Source organism: Rhagoletis zephyria, unplaced genomic scaffold (genome assembly GCF_001687245.7).
Source record: "Rhagoletis zephyria isolate East Lansing unplaced genomic scaffold, Rhagoletis_zephyria_1.1 Rzeph_scaffold_02660, whole genome shotgun sequence".
Taxonomy (NCBI): Eukaryota; Metazoa; Arthropoda; class Insecta; order Diptera; family Tephritidae; genus Rhagoletis; species Rhagoletis zephyria.
In genome coordinates this window covers 39,812-66,694 of record NW_016159744.1, presented here as the reverse complement: position 1 = coordinate 66,694, position 26,883 = coordinate 39,812, and the positions used below count along the sequence as shown (strand labels likewise).

General features: G+C 34.8%; 5 protein-coding genes across 7 annotated transcripts in view; 2 read left to right on the top strand and 3 right to left on the bottom strand.

Moving 5' to 3' along the window:
- Window positions 1-4,738: 4,738 nt before the first annotated feature.
- Window positions 4,739-7,305, bottom strand: LOC108367378 (carbonic anhydrase 2-like). The gene is made up of 7 exons (XM_017621982.1): window positions 7,223-7,305; window positions 6,069-6,193; window positions 5,621-5,711; window positions 5,287-5,552; window positions 5,072-5,222; window positions 4,932-5,011; window positions 4,739-4,852 (listed from the first exon to the last, which is right to left on the bottom strand). The coding sequence occupies exons 1-7, from the start codon at window positions 7,266-7,268 to the stop codon at window positions 4,739-4,741; spliced, it is 873 nt and encodes a 290-aa protein (XP_017477471.1). The 5' UTR covers window positions 7,269-7,305.
- A 3,919-nt stretch (window positions 7,306-11,224) lies between these two features.
- Window positions 11,225-12,664, bottom strand: spn-F (C2H2-type zinc binding domain-containing protein spindle-F). The gene is made up of 2 exons (XM_017621983.1): window positions 11,831-12,664; window positions 11,225-11,756 (listed from the first exon to the last, which is right to left on the bottom strand). Exons 1-2 carry the CDS (start codon window positions 12,624-12,626, stop codon window positions 11,392-11,394), a joined length of 1,161 nt encoding a protein of 386 aa, XP_017477472.1. The 5' UTR covers window positions 12,627-12,664; the 3' UTR covers window positions 11,225-11,391.
- A 211-nt stretch (window positions 12,665-12,875) lies between these two features.
- LOC108367375 (methionyl-tRNA formyltransferase, mitochondrial) lies at window positions 12,876-14,575 on the top strand. Of its 3 annotated transcripts, none has more exons than XM_017621977.1 (6): window positions 12,876-12,985; window positions 13,195-13,350; window positions 13,423-13,617; window positions 13,753-13,891; window positions 13,958-14,120; window positions 14,186-14,575. In XM_017621977.1, the coding sequence occupies exons 1-6, from the start codon at window positions 12,906-12,908 to the stop codon at window positions 14,554-14,556; spliced, it is 1,104 nt and encodes a 367-aa protein (XP_017477466.1). In that variant the 5' UTR covers window positions 12,876-12,905; the 3' UTR covers window positions 14,557-14,575. The 3 variants fall into 3 exon arrangements, with proteins under 3 accessions (XP_017477466.1, XP_017477468.1, XP_017477467.1); XM_017621979.1 differs by lacking the exon at window positions 12,876-12,985 and adding an exon at window positions 12,993-13,105; XM_017621978.1 differs by lacking the exon at window positions 12,876-12,985 and having other exon boundaries at window positions 13,060-13,350.
- Window positions 14,534-15,522, bottom strand: mRpL32 (mitochondrial ribosomal protein L32). Its single transcript, XM_017621980.1, has 4 exons — window positions 15,473-15,522; window positions 15,271-15,383; window positions 14,944-15,210; window positions 14,534-14,886 (listed from the first exon to the last, which is right to left on the bottom strand). The coding sequence occupies exons 2-4, from the start codon at window positions 15,356-15,358 to the stop codon at window positions 14,618-14,620; spliced, it is 624 nt and encodes a 207-aa protein (XP_017477469.1). The 5' UTR covers window positions 15,359-15,383; window positions 15,473-15,522; the 3' UTR covers window positions 14,534-14,617.
- A 681-nt stretch (window positions 15,523-16,203) lies between these two features.
- qless (decaprenyl diphosphate synthase subunit 1 qless) overlaps window positions 16,204-26,883 on the top strand; it is a gene marked incomplete at its 3' end in the record, with an annotated part of 48,624 nt that continues 37,944 nt past the window's right edge. Inside the window, exons 1-2 of the mRNA XM_017621981.1 lie at window positions 16,204-17,544; window positions 17,748-17,801. Of these exons, the coding sequence (XP_017477470.1) occupies window positions 17,326-17,544; window positions 17,748-17,801 (273 nt within the window). The remainder of the gene's footprint in view (window positions 17,545-17,747; window positions 17,802-26,883) is intronic.

The following is a 26,883-nucleotide window of genomic DNA, read 5'->3' as shown; positions in this document are numbered from 1 at the left end:
TATATGTATGTACGTGTGATTGTGCGTTACTTTTTAATCCCACAGCAATCGTCTATTTGTGTTCAGTGGTTCCGGTAGCCGAAAAATACGCGCCTAAAGCCATATACATATACATACATACACTGGAGCCTTCATTTTTCACTCAATTTGATTAAGCTTTTTTTTACTTGAAAGCTAATAAAATTAGCAAGATACCGGGTCAGCGGCTCCGCTAGTTAGGTCATGTCGTTCGTAAAGACAGACACGCTCCCGCTCTGAAAGTATTCAGCGCGGGTCGCGGTGCTGGTAACAGTGGAAGAGGAAGGCCTACTCTGCGTTGAAAAAACCTGGTAGAGAAGGATTTGGCTTCACTTGGTATTTCCAGTTGCGTCAGTTGGCAAAGAAGAGAAATGACGGGCGTCCTGTCTTGGACAGTGCCAATAAAGAATAGAGGGGAAGAAGAGAAGGTGAGCCCGATCTTTTAATTTTTCTTTGTTTGTTTTAGCTTTTTTAGTGCAAAGTACAGAAAAGTAGCAATTTTCAAGGAACTCGATTCTATTGTTCCAGTTAATAAATGTTACATAATAAAAAATATACGGGCAAAACAACATATAAATTGGCTAAAGTATTCCAAAAGTATAACATCAATACATCATTTAGAACGAAGGACAACGTGGGGAGGATACTACGAAATATCAGAAACGAAGAAGACCTACTAGGCACGGAAGGTGTATATAAGTTGAATTGCGAACATAATTACATAGGACAAACAGAGCGCAAGATAAAAACAAGATATCGTGAACTTATCAGAGACTAGAACAAAAAAAAATGATAAAACCATCTACCACACCGGAATCGAACTTCGCATACCATATGGCAGAAAACCACTGTCCGCCAATGAAAATAGGAAAGACAGCCAAAGTTCTCCATGTACAGCACAAAGAACAAATAGAAAATATGGAGCACAAAAAACTCTAACCAAAACAGCTTTAACAATTTCCGCACCAGATTTTTTTTCCATTTTCATTGGCCTTGTTATGTATTAGTAAAACAATGCAATTTAAACGGCAATTTTTAGTTGTCTGTGTAACTAAACGTATTCAAAGTTGAGAACTAGCCAAAATTGCACATAAAGTAAAACCGTCATTGGGTCCCAAAGGTCGTCATGGCAGTCAAAAATCTTCGAAATGACGACCAAATCTTTAAGCTGGCAACACTGATAGTCATTGATTACAAGTATCAAGAGCGTCTACCCTACAACACATCTGCAGCCTTTTGGCATCATATTATATGTGAGAATTGAATGGATTTCTGAAAAATCTGACCAGTTCTTTTGCGTACATGTGATTTTGCATCCCTTTCCATCATATGGCCTTGATTGATGTTAACTTATGGTCTCTGTTTTACTGCCTTAAAATTGTAGGCAAATTCTTACAGCGTTTTTTTATGTGTATTGGTTTTTACTTGACTGTATTGAGAATCGGTCAGTCTTAAATGTACAAATATACCTATCGCGTAACACTCACTGCCATAAGGGTTTACATATCGTATATGTATGAATGTTTATATTCTATGAATTTGTTAAAGTTTTTAAATTATATACTCGTTTATTTGTATTTTATTTATACGAAAGCTCAGTAAATGATTAAAACGATGTTTAAATTAAATATAACACTGATGTAACTAAATATTTTTGTGTCATAATAATAATGCTAAGAAGATTACCATTATTGCAAATGTATGCCACTGATTTAAAAAGGCTGAAAAATTATTACATGATTAATGCTCCTAAAGGTACTGTAGGGACGCAAACTTAATTTTGGGTCGTAGATTACGGATATGTATACAGTTTTTCTAGATTAAGTCATTTTCCCAAAATATTTTCATTTTAAGTTTGCATTGCGAATGAAAAAAAATTAAAACTTTTACATGGAAAATGTTACTCATACGCCATGTCCCAGTATGTACAATTAAGGCCATGTACGATGTGGCGTATGAATAACATTATTTCCTCGCCCTATTCCATACAAACATTATTTTACATTTTCATTTACCCATTCAAAACTTGTTTATTTATCCAACGATTTTTATCGCTAGTAAATTGATTTTTGGCAAAACAACAGGTTTTAATACAAATTAAAAAAATTACAAAATAGAACGTGAATATGAAAATTCGGTCGCAGGGAGTTTAAAACTTGGTTTTCAGGACGCCGGGGGTTGTGAAATTACCGTCATCTTGAAAACGATGGTGGTCAAAATTTTTTTTTAACTTATAGACCATTTTTGGGCCGACATCCAGTTCTATTAAAGGTATTTTATTTTAAATTATAAAAAATTTCAAAATTTAATAAATTACGTACAGTACAAAATATTTGTACTTTTGAATATTTTTTTTTTTATAAAAATTAAAATACCTTGGCGAAAATTACCTGATCTGGAAGCGGAGCTTTTCTCATGGACACGGCCGCAAAGATATCAAAAAACTTACCGTCAGTGAAAAGCGGCAAAGATATTCGCCCAATTTTATTCAAAAGAAGAAGAGGATAAATTCGTTTTTATTTCAATATTTTAATATCTTTTTTGCAACAGCGTCATGAAGCTTAAAAATAAATAGAAAATTCAAAATCAAAAAGTGCTGGCTTTCAGCTCCAAAACGCTTCGGAAAAAGCTTGCTGTATGAGCAATTTTATATAGCTACAGCAATTTGAAAGCTTCACCCAACTCGGAACAGCTTCGCTCGGCTCGGCTTCGTTTTCTGTGTGAACGTACCTTAAGAGTAGCATGCGGTGCCCACGGATTTGCAAGGAGTTCATAATTCTCGTTATCGCTTAGTTTACCGCGACAAAAATTTTATACATCATTGAGCGGAACCTTCAAGAACGTGAATTTAAAACTTACCGGTATCTTGTAAACTATGGACTTAGAGAGGCGACAATTTTTGGATTTTTCTCTATCTCATCATTATATACTGGGAACTGCGGGACTCAGTGACTTACTCTGAAATCAGTTGCACTAAGGTCCTCCGCGTCAGAGCGTCTTAATTTGTTCGCTACTTGACACTCGGTTGGTGAATTTTCGGCTGTCACTGTAGTTTGTGCAAATCGACAGCGGGAGGGGCGGAATTTTACGGCTTAAAATAGTTCGTTAATTTTACAGAATGCATTCGGAACGTAACACTTTTTGTTTTGGTGATAAACGGGCATTGTAAATACACTTTTTTCTCCCAAATAGGTAAATTAATTTTTTTCTCAAAATATGGATCAGTAACGCCGCGTTCACGTTAAAACTCAAAATGATACTGAACATGAAAAATGTTAAAAGAAGCAATTGTAGTTCACTTATTTTTACACTTTTGAAAGCTTCGAAAACCTCGAAATTCAAAGCAAGGAAATGCGTGTAGTATATCGATATGTTAGGTCCAAGGCGAACTCATACTGAGTTTTTCGAAGCGGTGTTCTGAATATCAAAATGCTGTGTTTGTTGTACACAAACCTTGGTTTGTTCTTTATCTGCATATTTTTGCAAATAATTGAACTAGGCAACTAACTAAATGAAAAGAAAACTTTCTTTAAATTTTCCGCAGGCATTTCGGAGAAGGGGCGGGGTTGAACCCCCAAAAACCCTACCTGCGTTCGGCCCTGCCCCTAGTAAACTTTCTTGGAGACATTTTTGTTGAATATTTTGCTCCTGGAAAGTACTTGCATTACTTGTAAANTTTTTGCAAATAATTGAACTAGGCAACTAACTAAATGAAAAGAAAACTTTTTTTAAATTTTCCGCAGGCATTTCGGAGAAGGGGCGGGGTTGAACCGCCAAAAACCCTACCTGCGTTCGGCCCTGCCCCTAGTAAACTTTATTGGAGACATTTTTGTTGAATATTTTGCTCCTGGAAAGTACTTGCATTACTTGTAAATAGTTATAAACTTTTTTGGCTTAAGGGGTTTGATAAAATTATTTATCGTAATATTTCAGACGTACCAAAAATTAAAAAAGACGTGTTTTACGACGAAACTTAGTAGGCCAATATTTCGAAATAATTACGTGATTGAACAAAACTGAAAATGCAGTTTATGTACATTTGAATATATGGAACTTCATGGCCGTATATCAGGTGATTCATCTAGACCTTTTTTTAATTTTAAAGAAAACCCTTAAAATAGAACTGGATGTTGGAATATTTGTTATTACCCGAAATAATGTTCTCTGACATTTACTCTTTAAAAATGATTTCCATCAAATGTAGGCCGCAGACAGAATATAACCGTCAATGAAAAAACATTTGGTTATGTGAAGTCAAAAGTCTTCGTCGATAAGCCAGCTATGATTTAAAACTTGGAAGCCCGTAATGCTGGAGAGAGTAATTTAAAATTGGACTTTCCGAATGGACAACCTACAGCGTAATCGCGAACAACATTTGGATGAAATTATTTTTAAGAAGTAAATGTTAGAGAATGTTCTATCGGTTAATAATAAAGATTCCGACATTCAGAATTTATTTAAGTGTTTTAAAAAAAGCCCTAGATGGATCAACCTATAAAGATATCATCCTACTAGATGCATGTACATATTTTATGATTATAAAAATATATTTTTATCATTAAAAAATTACACTAATAAGTAAATTAAAATATAGCCGGTGGAAATTTTGTTCAATGGATGCCATTGTTCCCATTGTTATGTTACAGCTGGATCGTCTGTTAGGATCGCTCCGACAAAATACGCCCAACTGTCGTAGGAGCCTCATTGTGGTTGGTACAAGTTATATCTGTCCTTTGCCTCTATATACTGCACGTCCGTTCAGCGCTTGCAGAGGCCGGAAGTTATTGAATAGCGGTGCGCCACTTTTCTGTCTTAGTAGGAATAACTTTTGAATCTGTTTGAAGAAATTTTAAAATACATAATTTAAAAATGTATTTAGACTTCAATTACTATTGATTTGTACATTTATTTACCATTTCGCGTGATACTAAAAGTGGTTTCGGAAAGACATGCCATGCAACTCCCTCCGAGCAGGGTGGTGTGGTAAGTGAGCCTGGAAAATTCGATTGATTTTTAATAAGCTCGAGAAAAAAGGTCTTCTATTGCTGCACACCTCTGTAGGCGAAAAAATTAGTCGTATCTACATCCCCTAGGAAGTGGTTGAGAGCTAATTTGTGATTCATAGTTGTATTAGTTCCAGCCACTGCAATTATCGGTAATTTGTTTAAAACCTTATTCAGACCCGGATAGTACCTGTTAGGGTTCTGTGATATTAAGTAAGTGGAGATCTTCATTTTACAATTTTTTTATAAATGTCCGCAAACTTACATCCGCAATCTTAATCATAATGCCTAGCACAGCCAGACCGTCTGGAAATCGCATAGCCTCTTCTTCATTGCCGTACTTCATATTTTTATGCACAATATGAATTTCGGCATCATAATGGTTGCCGTTTACAGTATGTTCAGAGCCCTTAACACCACCTGGCGAGCCCCAATGGAAATGCACCGATTGTGCTTCGTAGACATCATTCAGCAGGCCACCGCTAATGGTTGGTCGTGTGCCACGAACAGTTTCGGGTATTGCGATGTCCGCTATTGATAAGGGGAAATGTAATAAATGGTTAAATTTCCAATGGGCATTAGTTATTGGCATTGATTACCTCTAAGTCCGTTATTTACCAATGTTAGTCCACGAGAAAAAGACTTTGCGTAGTTTTGGAATTGCAATGGGGGAATATTTGACTCAATAATCTGAAAATTAGGGGAAAAACGGGTTAATTTATAAAAGACGTTATTCAAATTTCCTATATTCTGAGTAACGTTTTGGAAGGCTCTATCATAAATGAATTGGCCGCCATGTTATCTACTGCTAGTAGTAGCTATATGTAGATATGTAGTAGATATGAGTAGTAGAGAATGACGTATATTCTCTACCAGTAGAGAAGTAATCGGTAGAGAATAGTTACAGAAACGAGCTACTGGTTGGTGGCAGAAAGAAATTACCAAGTAATTGATTTTTCTGTGCATTTTTGGGCCACCCTTGTGTACATATATATGTAATGCGCATCCCAAAAACAATAACACTAATGCAATGCCCTCCACACTTACACCGCGATTGTCCAAATTTATCGGTGATTGTCGTGTTCCTCCACATTGCGGATAATCTGCAACCCAGCTATTTGTATCCCGGTAATCCCATTCAGGAGGAGCAGGCTGATTCGTAAATTGACGTGCTAGTATTTGTAAACGGAAACATAAAAAATAAATCAATAACCCGTTTGGAATGAGATAATCCAAGAAAAATAAACGTGACTAAAAATAAATCAAAAGTAGTAAAATGTGCAAACATTTTTTTTTATCTCTAGATGTTAATAAAGCGTGAAATAAACAAATTATAGCAATACACTTGTACATATATATGTACATATCGCACACCGTCTTCAAAAGAGTCACAACTCAAAATTTGGCATTTTTGAGATTAAATGTACAGAGAGCTGTTATTTACCTTTTAGCAAATTTTTTGCTACCTGTAATATAAGTACATATATAAAAAAAGTTATATACCGTTTAAATAAGAGCAAAAGGTGTACCACGACTATGTTTTTACTTCTTTTTTTAGGAGTTTACATACAGTAATTAAAAATAATTTTTTACCAAAGGTCCAATTTCGAACTTCGAAGGACCATAGCTCGATTTTTGAGGCTAACTTCGATAAACGGAGAAATTACTATTTTAATTATGACTCAATCTCTTAAAAAAAAAAATTTCTTCTATTCTACTATAATTATTTACCATTAAATTTGTGGAATAGGCAACCATTGAGACGCGGTAACGAAATTTAAATTTATTTCTCTGTCACATCGTACTTGGCAGTGAATTTGGCGGATAGTTATGAAGTATATTGGGCGTCAAGCAACGATAAGCTTTAAATACAAAAAAAAAATTCTGCCTTATGTAGGTCAAATACCGATTGTTTTCTAGTAATTGTTTTTATAGAAGAAGAGCTGATAATCTCTTCTGCAGGAGTTACTTAAAAAATTTTTAATTAATTATGAGGTATGCATGTAAATGGACATATGTACTCTGTTTTATATTGTTGTTTATATTTTTTATTATTGTTTATATGTATTAGTTCACTTTAAGTTTTATTTTATTTTTTCAGTTAATAAAATTTAATTTTCTCTTATTTTTCAACATCCAAAATATTCTTTTCACTGCCCTTTTGCGTTTATATTAATGTAAGAATTCAAGCAAATCATTACCAGCCAACAACTGTAGCCATAGTAACAACGGCCTTTTAACAACCATTTTAAAACACAGTAAAATTGGTCGTCACAAAAGACAGCACAAATATTTTCGTTAAAATCGAAAGTAAAAAATCTGCAGGCATTAAAAAAATAGCCACACGCCAGCGTTGCAACGCGTTTATTGGTACGGTTAACTTAAGCGTTTGCGGAGTCTGCATTCAATTTATATCCGAAATACCACAAATTAGAGTACCGTATTGGAGGCGGTTCAAAAGAGCAAAGCTTGAGAGATCGAATTCACAATCGGCCGTAAGCTCCAAAACTGTTTTTGTGTGCGGTTTGCTCCAGCATACGAATGCTGACTATGAAATCGAAGCGGCGCTAGTGAAAGAATGAATGTTCTGTTGTGCGTGTACATATGCGTACATACTTACATATGTATTTATATGCTTGTGCGTAGGAACGTGTCAGCGCCACAGTAAAGTGGTTCCGGTTTCAGAAAAATACGCACCCAAAGCAATTAAAGGCTCAAACAGTTTACAAGATAAGGGTTTGTAGCTATGCAAGCATGTATGCACATACATACATATGTATGTACGCTTGAAAGCTCATGAAAAATGACAACTACTTACACAAAATTTGGTAAAGTCAAACGATATTAATAGTAATTTTAAACTGAAATGTAAAGAATTCTTCGACATTAAATCGTTTATTGGTTCCTGTGTACAATGATATTATAAGGGTATTTTATACTACATGTGTTGAGAACATGATCGAATTCTCGGAGTAAGTCTCCACCTCCGTCAACGTGTGTACACTCATGTTAAAACGAATATATTTTTATTTTTGGTGAACTACATTTTATTTTTGTGCCCAAATATTGTTAAAAACAAGTACTCTGGCGTTCTAAAGTATTTTCTGTTACTTAAATTCATAGTCTGTTTTTTTTAATGATTTTCGTATTTTTGGAGAAATTGGCAGTTGATTTGACTGCTGTAAACAAAACATTAATTTTATGGCATATTTGGGTTTAGAATTACAACAATAATATGATCCTGTAGTTTTATTATAATTAATATATCTAAGTTATATTAAAGTTTAAAAAGAAAGTAACGATTAAGTGATTTATAAATATTCGCCTTGCTCTCAACACTTATAAAAGGCTTTGTGTGGGACGGATTTGGAGATGGAAAAGTCGTTGCGTACGCCGATAAAATTGCATACGCCTTTAAGGGAAAGTTTCCGCAAAAGCTATGTGAGCTTATGCAGCGAACCCTTCGGCATGTATCTACCCAGCCAGCAGGAAACGTAAATTTTGGCGGCATTGCGGTCTAGTACAATTTTCCGTATGCTTTAACGAATAGAAAACGACTACAATTTTCGTTTATTTACGTATCCAAGAACATCCACAAAAAAACGGAGGTTTTTCGTATCCTTATTTATATATACATATATATATGTATATAGATTTTTTTTTGTGAACCATGAAAAAGTATTATCTGTCGCCTTTGTGAATTAAGGTAACGATATGTATCTACCCAGTCGAAAAAGTAGTAATGCATTACATTCAGGATAAATATTATAATCTATTTCTTATGCGTTCTCGATAATATTACTGCTAACTACGTAATCAGCATTCTAATGTATCCAAAAAGTCGCAAAAAATTCATATTAAATCACAATCATTTCTCGATACTAGGTAATGCAAAATTGAATGCCGCACTTTTCTTAGGACATCGTCCTGGGGAAAAAAATACATTTTCGATTGTGCTAAGGGTTGTTTTACTGATTATTTTTTCGATTACTATACATTACATTTTACCACTGGGTACATAAACTCACTCACTTACATACATACATACATATATGTACATTAGACTGCATCACTCCCCATACAAAAAAAAATAAAAAATTCGGTACTGTTTTTCCATTGGAATTATAAAATCTATTATATTTTAAGATGTCCACCAAAATATTTCGGGAAAATATTAAAACTTAAGCGAGCTGGACCGATTTGAGAATACCTCCAAAAATGGAGTTTTTTTTGAATAAAAATAGCTTCGTAAAAATGTTTTTGAAAAAATCCCCTTAAATGACAAAACGCTTAAAAAGCTTAAAAAGTTTACATAAAAATATTTTAAAAACATACAAAAAAATTTAACGGAATCGTAATAATGGGATTTTTGATGCTGTTTTTTTTTAACTTTTTTCAAAGATTGGTACAAGAAAAACTTGAATAGGTTCAGTTCTCTCTTCCGATTTAGACTTGTGAGGTATCATTGGAAAGGTATTTTCTCGCCCTTTTTTGCTAAAAAGCTCATTCAAAGGTTAAAAGAGAAAGGTAGGATGAACGAACATCATTTTAGTTGAATTAAGATGCGTTGGTATTTGAAAAAAAAGGGACACGAATGACTTTTTTTGCAGATAAGTAAAAAATAGTGGGGAAAAATCTCATTTTTACGATTCCGTTGAAAAGATTTTTAAATATTTGTATGCAGATTTTTTAAGCTGAATCTGTTTTGTCATCTGTGGGGACTTCTTTATTTCTTTCTGCTCTTTAAGAAACTCTTTTTATTCATAAAAAACTCCATTTTTGGAGGTATTTTCAAATCGGTCCAGCTCGCTTAAATCTTAACATTTTTCCGAAATATTTTGGTGAACGTCTTAAAATATAATAAAATATAGCACCTTTTTTGGTGATGCAATATAATGTATATATCTGCGTACACCTTTGTTTTTAATATTCACATTGATTTGCAAGCTATAATTTTTTTGTTATTTATTTTTTCTTTAATAGGGTTCATGTTATAAAACGATATAAATCAAAGCTTCAAACTGTATACAAAATGAAGGAAAATTTAACGAACTTTCCTAAAAGTTTTAAACCTTTTACTCTGATTCCGCCCATTCAATTTTAGTATATTGTAATCATGTTATCTAAATAAGAATGTAATGTATCTCGAAATCGACCCTATAATGTGATGTTTTTTTTTTTTATTTATTCCGGTTTTTTAAAAAGGGTCACTGCATACTGCCTTCAGGTCACAAAAGGAAAAAATTTAAAACCCACTTGAAGGTCTGTTTAAAGGTCACGATACATATTTTACCAAACTAGATGATTTTTCCGGAACTCTGCATCTCAAAATCTTTAAATTACCATTACATTTGTTTCGCTATCTTTTCTCGTTTTCAAGATACCTGATTTTGTCCCTTTTACCAAATTGTACTGTGTGTGTGTGTTAAAGGAAGAAAAGGGTCTTAGATGACTCCATCCGTTGCAAGTCTTTTATTTAACCGAAATGGGTGTAGTATTCTTTGAGATATGAGCAGAAATTAGTTTCTGGGCCGCAGTTGAACTCAATGCAAGCCCGAAGCAAAAGTATGCGGAGAAACCATGCTGCAATGAGTTTGGCCGTGTTATATCGCCAAAACAACTGCCTCTGATCGGGTAAGTCCCACTCAATCCGGCACAAAGAACTGATAGTAGGGGAATTATAATGACCACACATTAAAGAGGACATAGAAAATTTTTTCGGTCGGGTTAAGAAAAGTATAGGATATTGTGGTGCATCTGAGATATATCAAACCTTTATTTTTCATTTTTCACTTTCTCATAACTTTAGGTACTAAGTTAACTTAAAGCTACTATGGAATTAAATATGTGTATGTCTGTACTCGTGCAACTACTAGTTTTGACAGTGATACATCTTCTTAAACCTTTGCATTTGCTTTGTATTCAATTGAAATACCATATTTTTAAATATATATATTTAAATAATTTAATTAAAAATATATTTAAATACTTTTTTTTTATACGAAGTCCTTGGAAATTATAATGTTATCAGGCAGGTTCTGCAATTCACTTTCCAGTGAATTTCAATCAAACTCGCTTTGAATTCAAATTGGCAGGGGTTGAAATTCACTCGGAAGTGAATTGCAGAACCTGCCCGTATGTGTATAAAATTTAAAGAGTTTTAAGTATTCAATTTGCACAACGCAAACAAAAACATACATACATAAAATTCTTAAAACCTTTTAATTATTGTACGCACAATCATAATTGCGAAACAAAAATTTTCTTCAACAAAATCAGTCCATTTTAACAACAAGCACGCAATAGTATATTCTCATTTTAATCATTATTCCTCTTATAGCTCTGAGGAAAAGTAAATTTTTGGGTTTTGTCAGAAATCTACATCTCTATCAATGAAATGTGACTCAACATGCAGCTGGAACGTCTCCCACGGCACAGTGTTATCAAATTTCTTTCCACATAATGGACACAAGCGATCACTTGGCTCGATATTAAATACGTCTTGTACTTTATCGTAATAGGCATCGACACCTAGAAACGTTTCGTCCTCCGGTTCGTTGGAACATGAATATACTTCTTCAGATTCGTCGTGGCGATGGCACGCCTTCACACCGTTAAACTCAGGTTGCTTACTAGCATTCAGCCCTTCGCTGAGGCTCTCATCTGTTTCAAGGCTTTTGTCAGCTGTTTCTGGTTTCTTTTTGTTTTTTACACAATCTGTGCATGGTTGCAGAGCTGCAAAGATGGATGCATTGAAACGGTGTTTTAAGCATTTCTTAAAAGTAATATGTAAAGCATAGTAAACTTACCAATTTTGCTTTCGAGCACAGCAAGTGCTGAATTCAGTTCCTGTTGTTGCTTAATCGCTTCCCGACGCATTTCCTGTAAGCCGTCAATGCATTTCTTAGCTACAGAAGTAAAATCTGCATCTTCATTACTGCTAGCTTCGCTAGCACCGTCATCAACGTTTAGGTAAGCGAAGCCTAACTCTCCATCTGCGCTTGTCACGTAATCATTATTTTCCTCGACTACTTCACCGTTTTTATCACAGCCATCAAGCGCAACTTCTTCCATGCTTAGTTCGGAGCCATTTGGAATTAGCTTGTGGCGTAGATTAGGGTTCGGTGAATGTTGTGTAAATGTTTTAGAACGTATAAGGTTTTGACTTGCACCATTGCCATTTTGGGGGCTTGCTTGCAAGTCATCTTGGTCTCCCACGTTACCTAAAATATCTTGTTCGTTTGTGACACCAGTGCGCCCGCTTTTATCTTTGGCTATTTGGGAAAGGCGGGACCAAAGCTTTCGGTTTTCGTTTGAAACCATATTTATGTGCTCACTCAGTTGTTGCTTTTGACGATTTAATTCGGCAACGTGAAGACGCAACTGCATCAGTTCGGCAGCTTCGCCGCCCATGGCGCCATTGTTGTTTTGAGAAAGGGATGCCGGTTTTCCTTGCTCAACACGTTCTCGCAGCTCTTGGTTATCTTCTTCCAACACAGTCAGCCGTCTCTGGAGCACTAGGCAACGTTCCTTCATAGTTTGCAACGCCACACGCAATGCATATTCGGAAGCCAGCGTATTGCAGGAGCTTGGTTCCGACTCCATTGTGTTTGCTCTGGGTTTTATTCAAAGCGAATTTCGATGATTTCGATGATCTTTGATATATAACAAAATAATTCAATAAAACAAAGATAAAACAAAGTGAAAATCTGACTGATGACGAGAAGTTGAATGTGAAGCAAAATGCATAACAACTTGACATTTCCCCTACCTGCTTCAAACCTTAATTCTTAATAAAATAATCATTAAGGTGGTTCATTGAACTCGATTCCGATTTTTTTTTTTTATTGAAACCCTGACGAATAGGAATTTTTAGATAAAGTTATGTATATTGATGTGCTGTTGTTATTTAAATTTCCAATGCCGATATTAATAAATACACACGTTTTTAAATCGATCAAAGAGTATGAAATGCACATTTTATTGTTTTGAAATTTTTAGTTAGTTACTGTTTTCTTTTTTACTGAACGTCCCTGCGTTAATTAAGGTGGAATGCATTTCAAGCTCATGTCAACTTCGAGCAGGTCAGCTGTTGTCATGGCTGTTGCATTCTAATTTGTATAACTATGATTTGTAGCCCAAAATTTTATTTAAATTTATTCAAATATCGCAGAAAAATAAATGAAAGTGTCAGTGCACTTCGGAAGCACCAACGTTGGAAATGTAAACAAGCAGTTCCTTCTGTTTTGACAAACGGGAAGTTAAAAGTGCTGTTTTTCGGGACGGATGCATTTTCTCTGCCCAGCCTACAAGCGCTTCACAAAAGCTGGTATGTACTTGAGAATATATCCAATTTAAAATTGAATTTGTTTATATCGTTACGCGTTCACCGTTATTGCAGTTTCGACAGCAGATCATTAGGCATAGTAACATCTTTTAAAAATCCTGCTAATTGTGTACGTACGTACGCCGAACATCACCGCCTTCCGCTTTATCGCTGGCCTATCGTGCCAGATATCTGTGGAGGATATGATTTAGGTGTTGTGGTCTCCTTTGGTCATTTAATACCAGAGAAAATAATTAGAGCATTTCCAAAGTGAGTTAAAATTATTGGTAGTTGTGCATGGTTTTCCCCCAAAGTTGGATAAAAAAGTTATTAAAATCAGAAATGCAAGCAGATCTAACAAACTATACCAAACATTTTAATAAGAAGTTTGCTTTCAACTTACAGTGGCATGATTAACGTACATGCTAGTCTATTGCCGCGATGGCGTGGTGCTGCGCCTATTATATATGCCATAATGAATGGAGATGCGAAAACGGGAGTATCCATAATGAAAATAGAGCCCAAACACTTTGATGTGGGAGACGTAAGTGTGTAAAATTCTTTCGTAGTCGTAAGTTCCCATACCAAATTACTTGTTTTTTTGTTTTAGATTCTAGCCCAGCAAGAAGTGGTCATACAAGATGGTATTCTCATGCCAGAATTACATAACCAATTGGCCATAGAGGGCGCTAATTTGCTCGTCACTACTATACAAGAATTTCCTCGCTATCTAGAAAATACAACTAGACAAAATAATGACTTCGCTACATTTGGTAATCATAATATTGAAAGAGGCACCATTCGATTTTATACTTAAATCTGCATTTTCTTTTCAAAGCACCCAAAATAACGACTACTATTACGGAAGTGAATTGGACTCAGATTAGTGCTGAACAACTGCATAGAAGATTTCGTGCACTTTTTGGTTACAAAAACTTGAACACGATATTTCAAAATAAAATCGTGCAACTGATTGATGTCCAATTACCACTCCCACAGAAGTTACCTGACGCTCTAAGGAATGTAGAGTGCGGCGGTTTTTACTACGACCGCAAAAAACGCTGTCTTTTAGTACGTTGTGCTGCCGACTCTTATGTAGAGATACATCAGCTACGTATCGAAGGGAAGAAAGTAATGACCGCACAGGATTTCAATAATGGATTCCTTAAACAAATAAATACTACTCAACATTACTTTACAACGAAATAAAATAGTTAAATTTACGAAATTTGTTAACTATTTTTTAATAATTTTAGACACATGTTCTTGCCTAACCCAAATTAGAGGGCTTTACTTCTTTTGTATTTTCTGGTTGCACAGTGGTCTTCTGCATGAGGTTTTTGCTAAACCAAACGGGACGTGCCTTTTCCATTTCTACAACACGCACGTTCTTTTTGTTAGCAGCATCAACAGATCCTTCTAGCTGCTCACCCTCGTAGAGTACGACGACTTCGTGTTCTACAGGTTCTAGACCTAACTTTTCCTGAATTTTTTCTTGCATCAAACGAGTTTCCAGCTCTACCTTTTTGTAGCAGTGAGCTGCAATTAAAGCGTTTCAAGTCCAGTATTTCATTAAGGGCATATAACGCAACTTACGGCAAAGAATTCCCAATTCGTGGTCATGGCCACATTGGTTGCACGTGCGTAGATTTGTTTTAGTGATCAATGGTTTCCAATTATATCCAGGCAAGCCAAATTTCCGCTTAAGTCTTTTCTCAATCGTGCGTCGATGTTTCGGCACGGCCCAGAAGATGCCATCACCTAAGAGTTCTTTAAGGCTAAATCTATCGGGCTTGTCAGACTCTGCAACAATTCGTCTGGCGTTCACGTTAATACTAGGCATACCGGCCAATGCAAATTGCGCTGCAAAAATAAAATTGATTAAATAACCTCCTTCTTCGGGGAATCGCTTGGTAAACTCACTTGGCGGTTGGCCTTTGTAGCCGATCTGCAGCAAATTCTCGAGGCGATAAAGAAAGTTTCGGAGCCCTAAGTAGAAAGTTCGCGACATTTTTTAGAACAATTTTTTATATAAGNATCTGCAGCAAATTCTCGAGGCGATAAAGAAAGTTTCGGAGCCCTAAGTAAAAAGTTCGCGACATTTTTAAGAACAATTTTTTATATAAAAAATAAACCAAATTTTTTATAAAACCCCAGCAGCAAAAGCAAAACAAAGTGACAGCAAAATCAGCTGTTTCCTAGATCAAGGAGAAATACAACAGAAACGGTTTGGGACCAAAACGAGCTATCGCGAACCGGTTTGGGGCCAAATAGCGAAGGTACAAAACGTGCGTTCTGGCAAAGAACGTAATTCTATAAATTTACCTTCTTTGGTTTGGCGACTCTCACAGCAAACTAATTTTGTTTGGTCAAACCAAAGAAGACAAAGTTATAGAATTACGTTCTTTGCCAGTCCTACATTTTGTACCTTCGCTATTTGGTCCCTAACCGGTTTGCGATAGCTCGTTTAAGTTCTTTAGATTTACGTTCTTTGGTCAAACTGAAGCAAATTTGGTATTGTCATATATAAAAGTTTTAGATAATTGTTGCTATACACAAAAATTGCTGTGATACCGAAAGCCGGAGAACCGAATCTATGCGGTAGGAGCTTCAAAGATTAGGGCGAAACTCGATATAGCCACCCCCGAGCAAACTATGCAGCCGCCATTTAATTAGCAAACAAAAGTTTGTCTGCATAACATCGACCTTAAATGTCTTACCAAAAGTCACACGTAAACGTCGGGTTAGGGACAAAATTAGCAAGGCCGAATCGGTTAGCCCGCATAAAGGTCGACCCGTAGATGTCGCCCGCTAACAATCAACGCGATCAGCTGTTTTTACATATGGTTAATAGATTGACAAGAGTAAAATCAAAGAAAAAATACAAAAAAATACAAGTTACGTCAAGACCAATTCCAATTTGACTTTTTAGCCAGTTAAATAATCAAAAAAAGCAAATGAGTGCGAAAAACTATCTACATTTCTGAAGCTTAAATAAATGGTTCAACTTATGTAAATGTGCTACATTGTGGATTTCATGGATTACAAGCTTTATAAGCCACATTGAAGCTAGTAGTTCCTGCAATATTTATAGTATATAGCGCTGAGTGCTTCACCGGCTCCTGGAGAATAAGCTTTCGTACCTTTTGCATGTGCCACTAGCTTCGCTCAAATTAGAGCCAACTTCAAACACTTTTGGTCAACCTATGCACCCCAAATCCACCTCGCTGTAAGCTGCTTCAACCGCACCACTACCGATGCAGCTTTAATTCCGAAGTGATATGGCTCATAAAATTTCACCACAGCGCGGCCGCAAACTAGCGCAGCTTAGCTTAGCGAGGCAAGTGAACGAGTTTCCATTGTCTACGCAGCCGTTCCTTAAGCTCTCTTTTGAGCTACCTAACTTCTTGGCTGCTACCGCAATGTAATAACCTGCGTGAGCCACAAACGTTGTCAGCTACAACAGACACTTTGTTGGAGTTGCTGGGTTCAGACGCAAGCAATCGTTGTTTCGTGGTCGTCTTTGGCGTACTTCAGTTACTAAGTCAGTCTTTGATCGCCGTTTGCATTTAATTTTACAAACACCTCGTGTACAGCAAATTTCAAAACCTATTCAAAATAGTTTGGAAGTGCTCATCGATGTTAAAAAGAAAGGCAAGTTTTAAATAAAACATACTAAGATTCTTTTCTAAAATAGTAATTAAAAATAAAAACAAAATACGAAAATATATAAAGTGGCATGTGTCCTGTTATGAATAAATAAAAAATTATAAAATACGGTTAAAAGACGGAAACAATAAAAAAAAAACGAAAACACAAAAAGTGCACATCAATGAAGGGTCAAAATACTATTTGTTAAACCCTTAGAACATATCCTACGAGAATAAAGGTAAAATAACAAAAAATAAAACGCCAAGGGAGGTGTTTTAGAAAAGAATTTCGAATATTTTTACAACATTAAAATACTAATTTGTAAAAATGGCATGTTTAAGCACTTCCGGTCGTCGAGGACTTTACAGTGTTGTCGGTTCGCGAAGCCACCAAACTCAAAAATATCTTTGTCAATTATTTTTACAACAAAAAATCAACAGATCGTTTTGTTCAAGCGCGGTCACTGCTGCTGCTCTACTTGGAAAAAGCAGTGTAGGCAACATGTCCTCGTTGTTGCCACAACGCAGCTTTCATGGAGCAGGGGTGGTAATGCAACGTCACAATGCCATAACAGCAGGACAGGAAAATTTTACGTATTTGGTAAGTGGCAAAACAAACTATTTCTTTGAGGCAACTCAACTACCTGTCACAAACAATAACATAACTATTTTTACAGAAGAAAGTCTTTTCTTTGATGAAAAATTATTTTAATGTAAATAAATTTCTATTGATAAAGNGGAGCAGGGGTGGTAATGCAACGTCACAATGCCATAACAGCAGGACAGGATTATTTTACGTATTTGGTAAGTGGCAAAACAAACTATTTCTTTGAGGCAACTCAACTACCTGTCACAAACAATAACATAACTATTTTTACAGAAGAAAGTCTTTTCTTTGATGAAAAATTATTTTAATGTAAATAAATTTCTATTGATAAAGAAAATAGCACTAAGTTTTAACATACACAACTGTATTTTAATAAAAAAAAACACCTATTTATTTAAACTTTATAACAATCAGCTTGCGATATAATATTATATCTAAAACGGAGCTCTTAGTTAATTATGAGTTGAACTGAAATTTAAAATATAAAATATTTATGATTATAATTATGAAGAATTAAAATAGAACTGAAGAGTATGTTTCTTATCCAATAATAACACGATATTTTGTGACTTCGTATGTTGCAATTTCGACCAAAAACAATAAGGTGCATGGAGCGCAACAAGGCGTTTCAAATATAAAAAAGATGATTTTTATTATTCGTGACATCATTGAGCATAATTTTTGGTTTTCTAAAAAGACTTACTTTTAAAGTTTACCTATACATTATAATTAAGTACATATATAACTGGATAAATACAAACCTCTCTTAGATGAATGTAAAATATTCACTGCTAAAATTATTTACCCTTAAAAAAGCGTTAAATTTCTATTCGTTTGTTTTTCGAGCGCAATTTTATTTCATTTTGTTGCTAGGAGCTTTTGGGATGTGATGTTGCAGTCCCTGGTCAGATGTAAATCTGGGTAATTCTGGTTACGTACACCCGACTGTCGTTTTTGTCATTTTGCCAAGCTCCCCTCAATCGTTCATTGTCACTGTTACTTGGCATTTGTCAGTGAATCCAGCAACCATGGCATTGCGGAATCCAAAGTTCAGGATTTAAAACTCTTTTCTATTACGCTAGTAATTTGCCAAAATGTAGGAGTTGCATATTTACAAGACCCCATGCGCTCTGCCACTGACCAACTTGGACTTTCACCCCTTTACTCTTTGGAGCATGCCCACAAAGTGGCTAGTGGCGCTTACTACTCTAAGTTGATGCAGATTTTTGTTTGTCGTTTGAAGTTTAAGCTGCACAAATATTTACATAAAGTAAATACCGTGCACTCCCAAATGGAAACGCTGGTATTTCTTTGCCGCGCTCAATTGATTCCACATACTTTAGTCTGTGGTGGTGTTGTTACATTTGTCATCATTACCAACGGATCGTGTTCATCAACAACATTATCATCCTTAATGTTGTATGCGATGACGTCGCTTTGCGTTGCTTCCTCATAGGCAAGGTGCATTGGCTGCGCTTGGGAAGTTGTCTTTCTGTGCGGCATGCTGTAGTTGCTTCGCTTGTGGGGCAGCCAGTAGTAGCAGCACTTAAAAAAGTTGCCTTGTTGGTACAACAAAAACGATAGTCACACTGTTGCTGTGTTTTCCGTTTTTGTTGTACACTGCAGTTACCACGATCGTTGCGCTGCAAACGAAAGTGAAATTAATGCAGTCGCCTGTTGCTGGCCGACTAACCAGCGAGTGGCTTTGGTTTATTTTTTTTACTTCATTTATTGCTGCTGGCAGTTACCACTGTTGCTTTGGCTTCTTTCTTCGTTCGTTTCGCTTTCGTTGGATATGCATGTACGGTTGGCTGTTAATTCATGCGTCTGGCTGTTGTTTTCTGGTTTGTTTGTGCGTTAAGCGTAAAAGTGTGGACATGAACTGGCGCTGCTGGTAGGAAAAAGTATAGGTATTTATGAATGTACATGCATATGTATAGTAAATGTATGTATGCATGTTTGATTGGAGCGGCGGAAAGAAATGGCATGCCGCAAATAATCATGATGATGATAATGGAGATAATGATGTAAGAAAAGTCGATGGCCAAAAGTAAGACAGGTGCAATTTCAAGTTCCATCGCTCTCTTTTTCTTCACACATATTTGGGACTTTAGATATTTGCTCATAGCCTCCGTTAAGTCATATGCTCACTTCCCCACAGCTATAGATTTTTGTATGTTTTTTACCACATTTTCATAATACCAGTTGCTCTCCTGTTCCGACGCTTTTTTGGGCAGTTACACTTTAAAAAAGTGTCTATGCAATTACAAGTTTTTAGTTGATCATCGCCGTCCTATTTTTACGAATTTATTTTTGCATCTAATTCATCTGGTTTGCCTTTGCTTCATTATGCAACTCGCTTCACAACTCACAATGATAAAACTTATGAAGTTTCTTACTTTTTTGTCTAAATGCATTAAATTTGTTTTATTTATCATTTATTTGTATATAGGCACAATCTTCGCCTTGCATTTGAAGTCAACCGTATGCACATACATATGTACATATTTATGTCCGGAAATTTAGACTTTCCTTCCATTCTTCTCCATTCCCTCAGCAACGCAGTTTATCTATGAATGNTCTTCGCCTTGCATTTGAAGTCAACCGTATGCACATACATATGTACATATATATTTATGTTCGGAAATTTAGACTTTCCTTCCATTCTTCTCCATTCCCTCAGCACCGGAGCTTATCGTGAATATAACTTCAAATGCAACTTTCGTTTGCTTTTACCTTTAACTTATCATCAGCTGTTTTTTGTTTTGGTTCTAATTGAGAGTGGCTAGCTGGTGTGCGAGAGCGCATTGATGAAAGTCAATTTGTGCGTGTGAATGTGAATGTGAGATGCAATTGCAATGATTGCACTCTGCCGCTCTGTTTACTTTGCAGCTTCTCCTGCTGCTGATAGTGTAGTGCTTCTCAAACTGTAGTAAACAAATGTTGGCTCTAAAAGTGAAATATAAAGTCTGTACATAATATTGTAGTATGTGCAGTAGACCGTATCACGATGTGTGTGTGAAAAATTATGCCGTATGTAAGTTTTCTTAACCCTTCTTAACCCTTTATTTATGTCGAAAAATTATTCAAATATAACATTTGAATAATTTGTGTTTATACTGCAACATATAAGCATTTATTTTTTAAATATTTATCCTTCATCATCAAGAGTGGTGTTGATACATTCTACACATTGTGAAATATGCTTGTTTTCTGCAAACATTTTTGTTACAATTAATACAACAAATTTTTGGCACATACTCTTGGTTTAAATTTCTGTTGCGTAGCTGGTTCGCTTCTATATAAGTTTCCAAACATCCTTTTTTCTCTAAAACCTAAGAATATGAATATCATAATAGTTACAATAATGTGTACGCAAAGTATAACTTACAAAATAAGAATTTCGATTTAGACCCTTATCACCAACTCACTTTTCCAACTTTCTTAAAATAAATTTTGCGAGTTACATTAAATTTTTTTTGTACACGGAAAGGGGCGACGCGACAATTCAGCCGCATATATGTATAAGACACCAACTTTCAAATACAAATGTCAACTGAACGATATAACGCAGCAAGTAACAGCTAACAGTGAACCATGCTGCATCTCAAAACTTACAAAGTCACTAAGTGGCAGATGCTGGCTACTACAATTAGTATTTGAAAACCACAAATTAAAATTTTCGCGGCTAATTTGCAGCGGCGCGCCCTCCGAAGGGTTAATACCTTTACAATCGTATATTTATTTATTTTATTTTATTTATTTAGGGAAGGAAATTGTTGGACGTGTCAGATATGAACCTTTTAATAGTACACCAACTTCATTTAAAAAAAACATACTATGTAAATATGTATATTACATCTTACTATCTTCTTTATATTATTCTATGGCAAGGCGCTTATTCCCAGCGATCTACTAATCGTAAAGAGCCAAGTTACATACAGTTGTCCACAAATTAAGTTTTGGCTATTTGTCTTTTGAAAGTCTAGTTGGCTATACAACAAGCCCTATATAAATTCAGTTTTCAAACATTGTACAAAAATTTTAAAAATTTTGCAAATTTTCACCCAAATTTCCAAATTTTTGATTAGAAGCTTTAGAAAAAATTTTGGTATGCATTTTTGTAGCCCATTTAGTTCTAGTATAATAAAATGCAAGTTTCAAGTTGCGGTCAAATTACAATGCTCGGTCTCAAACTTTGCACAAACATTGTTTGAAACCGTTTTAGTAATTTAATCACTAAATTTAGAGTCTGCTTGTGGTCAAATTATTAAAATTTTTTAATTTTATGTTTTAACCTTTTGATCGCAAATATCATAAATAACAACTCGAATTTATTTTGTAAAAATTAAATTTTTTGTTTATTTTTTTCCGATGCATTTCGGTTGGCAGCTGAGCCACCATCATCAGCCAGCGTCAAGTGAACACTACTCACAAAAGACAAAGTAGACAGTGCAATAGCTGCGTCTAATATGTGTCTACTTTGTCTTTTTGATTAGTGTTCACTTGAAGTTCTGAATCTGGCCACAACCACAGTCATCGCGTAGACCGGTCGTCACCAAAATAATTATCTACATTAGAGTACTTTTGCACTATAAAATATGTTCAAATTAAATAGAGAATAGTTAAAAAAATATAGTTGAATATATTCAGTTCTCTTCATTTAATATGAGTACACTATAGTTACTAGGGTGTCCGATTATTCGCCGTCTTTCAAAACCCGGTTTTCGAGAAACTAGGCCTTTCCAACCGTTAACCGTCACGAAAGCGCGACTGGGTGGATCGGAAACTCGGCCTTTCTGACCACCCAGGAGATATCAATAAATGGAGTAACCCAAAAAGAATAGCGCGGATTGGAAACTCGGCCTTTCCAACCGTCTACATAACTTCCAGGAAATTGCATGCGTGTATAATGACATAAAATAATTGCAGTGATAAAGAAATAATATTATTTAAAAATTTCTGTAGAGCATTTTGTATTTTCTATTTAATATTTAATATTTATATTTTAAATCTAAAATCTAATTATAAGAATGTTAAATCTTTGTTGCAATATAAGTCTAACAGACTGTAAAAAATAAATAAATAAATAAATAAATATTATTATTAATTATTTTTGATTATTTTCAATTATTTTCAACTTGTAATAATACATACATATGATGAGAATCAATACTGTAACATAGAAAAATGCACAAGGAGAATAACAAAAATGCGGTCAATATGCATATCTATGTCTATATGTAAGATCTGCTCTAATGTGTCCTCAAAGAATTAAAAAAAATGTTTGATTAAATTAGATTATTTGATTATTTTTTAGTGGCAATTAATCATGATTATTTTTGATTATCTTTAATTATAATTACTTATTAATTGCTGGGTTATGTAAGGAAATTAAAATAATCATTAAAATTAAAAAATGCAAAGAAATGAATGATTACTAATCGTAATGGAAATTTAACAACTCTGCTTGGAACAAATTCAACTTTGTTTTGGGATACGCCCTAAGGTACATATCGTTATCTTAATTCACAAGGGCCCTAACCAACAAATTTTTCATTTTACAGGAGAAGCCAAAAAACATAAAAAGAGTATCAAAAACAGGTAAGGCTTTTTAAAGAGTGGCATGCAACTCCATTGTTTTTGGTATTAACACTTTAAAATTTTTTATTAAAGGTGTATTTTAATACATCCTACCAAAATCTGTAAAAAACGCGGTTTGGAAAAATGTGTTGGTCAGGGCCTCTGTGAATTAAGGTACCAATATGTATGTATGTATGCATGTAAGTTAAATAATGGAGTCAATAATAAAAATTGAACAGCTATAAATAAAATAAAGTTTTCATTATGAAGTGGGATGCGTTTGTATAGCGTGCGACTATGCGTCGAGGGTGTTGTCACGCATAGCTGCAGAGGTGGGACAAATGAATGTATGTATGTAGTTGTTGCTCGCAGCAAACAGGTGTGTGCGCGCATGCGCATACAAATTGGTGCGGTTCGAAGCAATAGATGAAACTTATATTTGGACTTTGGACAGTAATTTACTTACTCTAGAATGACAATAGATATGTTTATGCGTAGTTAAGTATGTATTTAAGTTTTGCAGTAATACATACATACAATGTACATACATACATATATTACAATTCTAACATGACTATTTTGTATAAAATAAGCGTAAATAGAAAATCCTCGCTGCTAATATTACTTTTTTCTGTGTGTTGGTGTTGGTTGATTTTTCCGACAGGGTGGTAAGATGATTTATTTTGGAACGAATTTCCGTCATACCGATCAAACTTGACAAGGGATGACGGAAATTCGTTCCAAAATAAATCATAAATTTTTTCACTAAAGCAATTGGCCTTTCGTGTGCTACGGATGAATGATTTCAGTCCTCGTCGCGGCGCTTTAAGTTGTACGAAAATTCTTCAGATACTCGTGCCAGTGAAAAAAGTTTTAGACATATCGCACACGATCTTCAAAGGTGACACAACTCAAAATTAGTTACACGTTAGTCAGAAAATACGAAAAACTATTTCTTAGCCCATGCTAATGATATGGGCAAGGAAGACTTAACCCTTCTGCAAGGTAAACAAAAAGCTCTGTGTACCTTTTTAGAGCATAATTTAAAAAAATGCCAAATTTTGAGTTGTGTAACTTTTGAAGATCGTGTGCGATATGTATGTATGTATTACACTTGCCTTGGTTTTTTTTTTTTTTAATTTGCAAATATATTGCTGTTGCTATAATTTTCACTCCTCCTTTCTATACTCAATATTTGCGCCGATTTCAACAACGCCAACTTGGAACGATCAGCTTTCGATTTCTTCTATGTACTACCTATGTACATACATATGTAAATATCTACACATACATATGTACATACATATATGTTATTTGATTTGCTCCACTAAAAGGCAGCAGTAAAAAAGCGAAATATAAATCAGCTTAAAAAACAAAAAATTAGTTCATATTAACGCTCAGGTGTGAATTGAATTCTTCAACGTTTATGCAGCACATTTTGCTTCATACAATAATCCTATTTTTTCTAACTACTTTTGCTGCTGTTGCTGCCATCGGTGGTTACACTAAATGCTTCACCCAACTTTTAGCCCAATACTATTTTAAATGCGTCTCTCGTAGGCACACCAACAACACTAATACTAATGTACTTATACATACATACATACATATGAAAAAATTAAAAAAATAGTTTTAATGCGTGTGATTTATTAAAAATGAAAGTGCTTTGCTTTTGTATTATTTACGTGTGTATGGGTATGTGTGTTGTGACTGAGAGTCTTTCTTTATTTTTCTTACAAAATCCTTTTGTGTCGCTGGCTGGTCATTGTGACCGACATTTGCAATGCACGCCGCAGTTTAGTTTTTTATCAATTAATGTCTATACATACATACATATGTATGTGCATATTTGCTTGCTGCTGACATCATTTGAATTACAATTAAATTTTTGTATCGTTTTCAGGTGTTAACAGCATTACTAATGATGTATGAACACATTTGTAAACACATATGTACCTAAGTATAACTTTTAGTTTCTCAGTGCAGTTCATAGAGGTCTCCGTCCGTCCGTCTGTCCGTCGTGCCAACATTATAAGTCAGCTAATTGGTAACATGGATGCACCTATGCCGTTACACTTATGTTGTTATGTGTGAAATCACGCAGTTCAAATGTTGTTGACAGCTGTAGGCTGGCGGTCGTTTTGTAGTAAATGATATTCAATGAACTTTTGATCTCTGGAATTATTTTAATGAAAATGTTTTGACCATGACTTCGATTGCAAAAGTTTGGTTAGTAAGATAAGAAAACATGTAGTACAAACAGAGACACCTAGCCTATGCAGTTCATTTAATATGCGCCTTTGCTGAAACCTTCGCCTGCTCAGCTTATGTCAGGGAGGAGCCTAAGTGCGTAGACCTAATGAACTCCCCAGAGTTTTCTTATTCGGCGTCTTCATATCTATAATGAACTGCTATAAAGCCGTTATTATTGTATGGTTTTACTGGCAATCCAATATCGTTCTAAGCACTGATTAATTTACAAAGATCAGGCGTTTTCTCGTACACCCATTTTTCTGGTAGGCGACCAGTGCACAGTGGTTCAAAACTGGAATTTAATTATCGCAATTCACTGGAGCCGTAATTTTTCAACCAATTTGATTATTCTTTCTGGAATGAAAGCTTACAATATTAGCATTTTAGTTCTTATATGTTTATATTAAATTTTTTAGTTAAATGTGCCGAAAAAGTAGCAATTGTGAAGAAAATCGATTATCCTGTTCCAGTTAATAAATGTTACATAATAAACACTATTTGAAAATAGTTGTATGGTTCCAACAAAACGAAAAACATTCACAATAAAAATTTGAATTTATAAAAAAAAAAGTTTCACCAAAATTAACAGCCTCATTGCGTAAGTTGTAAATCAGAGTGAATTGTACGACTCGACAGCATTGGCATTGTCTACTGTCGTGCTGAAATACGTAAACGATGAAAATCGTCGAAAACTATGCAGTGATGCCAAGTTTTTCCGTTTTAATACACTAGTTGAGTGGAAATTTTAGGCAATGGCATGAAGTTTTCCATACGATTCGACTCTCAAAAAACGAACAGTGACTCAAACAAATGACCACGTGTGGAGTTTTTTTTGGTATTTTTCTATAAAAATACCGTCCATGCTTTACCATATAAATCACAGTTTCAAACTGTATACAAAATTTAGGAAAATTCAACGGATTTTTATCAAAATTTCAACTTTTAAAATCTGATCCTTTAGTCTATTTTTGAGTACGCAGTTTTGTAGCCCATACAATTTTAGTCTAATGCAGTGCAAGTTTCAAACGGCTAAAGAATTCCGCTGATTTTCGATAATTTTTTCGGTGACAGATTTTTGAACTTTTTTCTATATAAGCATAATTTTTTTTTATAAAACAAAATGCGGGAGACAGCAAGCAACAAATTTTCAAACAATTTTTGTAAATTGCATTTGTTATATTAAAAAAAAAACTGAAAAAGTAGTCTAAAAAAATAAATTGTCAAAAATCAATGCGACTTTTTTAGCCGGTTGCACTTCATTAGACTAAAATTGTATAGGCTATAAAACTGCATACCAAAAAATGTTGTAAAGATTCTGGAATTATCCTAAATTTTGTTAAAATTTGAAATGGTGATTTATATGATTTTGAGTAAAGTTTGGACGGTATTTTCATCGAAAAATAACAAACAAAAATTGGCTCGAAAAACATTACGAATATTTAA

Excerpts from the sequence above, each read along its gene's own strand:
- LOC108367378 (XM_017621982.1), bottom strand. The coding sequence starts at position 7,268 with ATGGTTGTTAAAAGGCCGTTGTTACTATGGCTACAGTTGTTGGCTG. Across the intron at positions 5,553-5,620 it reads GGTAAATAACGGACTTAGAG|CGGACATCGCAATACCCGAA; the intron begins GTAATCAATGCC and ends CCTTATCAATAG. Across the intron at positions 5,223-5,286 it reads TTATGATTAAGATTGCGGAT|AACCCTAACAGGTACTATCC; the intron begins GTAAGTTTGCGG and ends TTAATATCACAG.
- spn-F (XM_017621983.1), bottom strand. The coding sequence starts at position 12,626 with ATGGAGTCGGAACCAAGCTCCTGCAATACGCTGGCTTCCGAATATGCA. Across the intron at positions 11,757-11,830 it reads TGTGCTCGAAAGCAAAATTG|CTCTGCAACCATGCACAGAT; the intron begins GTAAGTTTACTA and ends CCATCTTTGCAG.
- LOC108367375 (XM_017621977.1), top strand. The coding sequence starts at position 12,906 with ATGTATATTGATGTGCTGTTGTTATTTAAATTTCCAATGCCGATATTA. Across the intron at positions 13,351-13,422 it reads CAAGCGCTTCACAAAAGCTG|TTTCGACAGCAGATCATTAG; the intron begins GTATGTACTTGA and ends CCGTTATTGCAG. Across the intron at positions 14,121-14,185 it reads TAATGACTTCGCTACATTTG|CACCCAAAATAACGACTACT; the intron begins GTAATCATAATA and ends TTCTTTTCAAAG.
- mRpL32 (XM_017621980.1), bottom strand. The coding sequence starts at position 15,358 with ATGTCGCGAACTTTCTACTTAGGGCTCCGAAACTTTCTTTATCGCCTC. Across the intron at positions 15,211-15,270 it reads CTACAAAGGCCAACCGCCAA|CGCAATTTGCATTGGCCGGT; the intron begins GTGAGTTTACCA and ends TTATTTTTGCAG. Across the intron at positions 14,887-14,943 it reads CGAATTGGGAATTCTTTGCC|CTCACTGCTACAAAAAGGTA; the intron begins GTAAGTTGCGTT and ends CTTTAATTGCAG.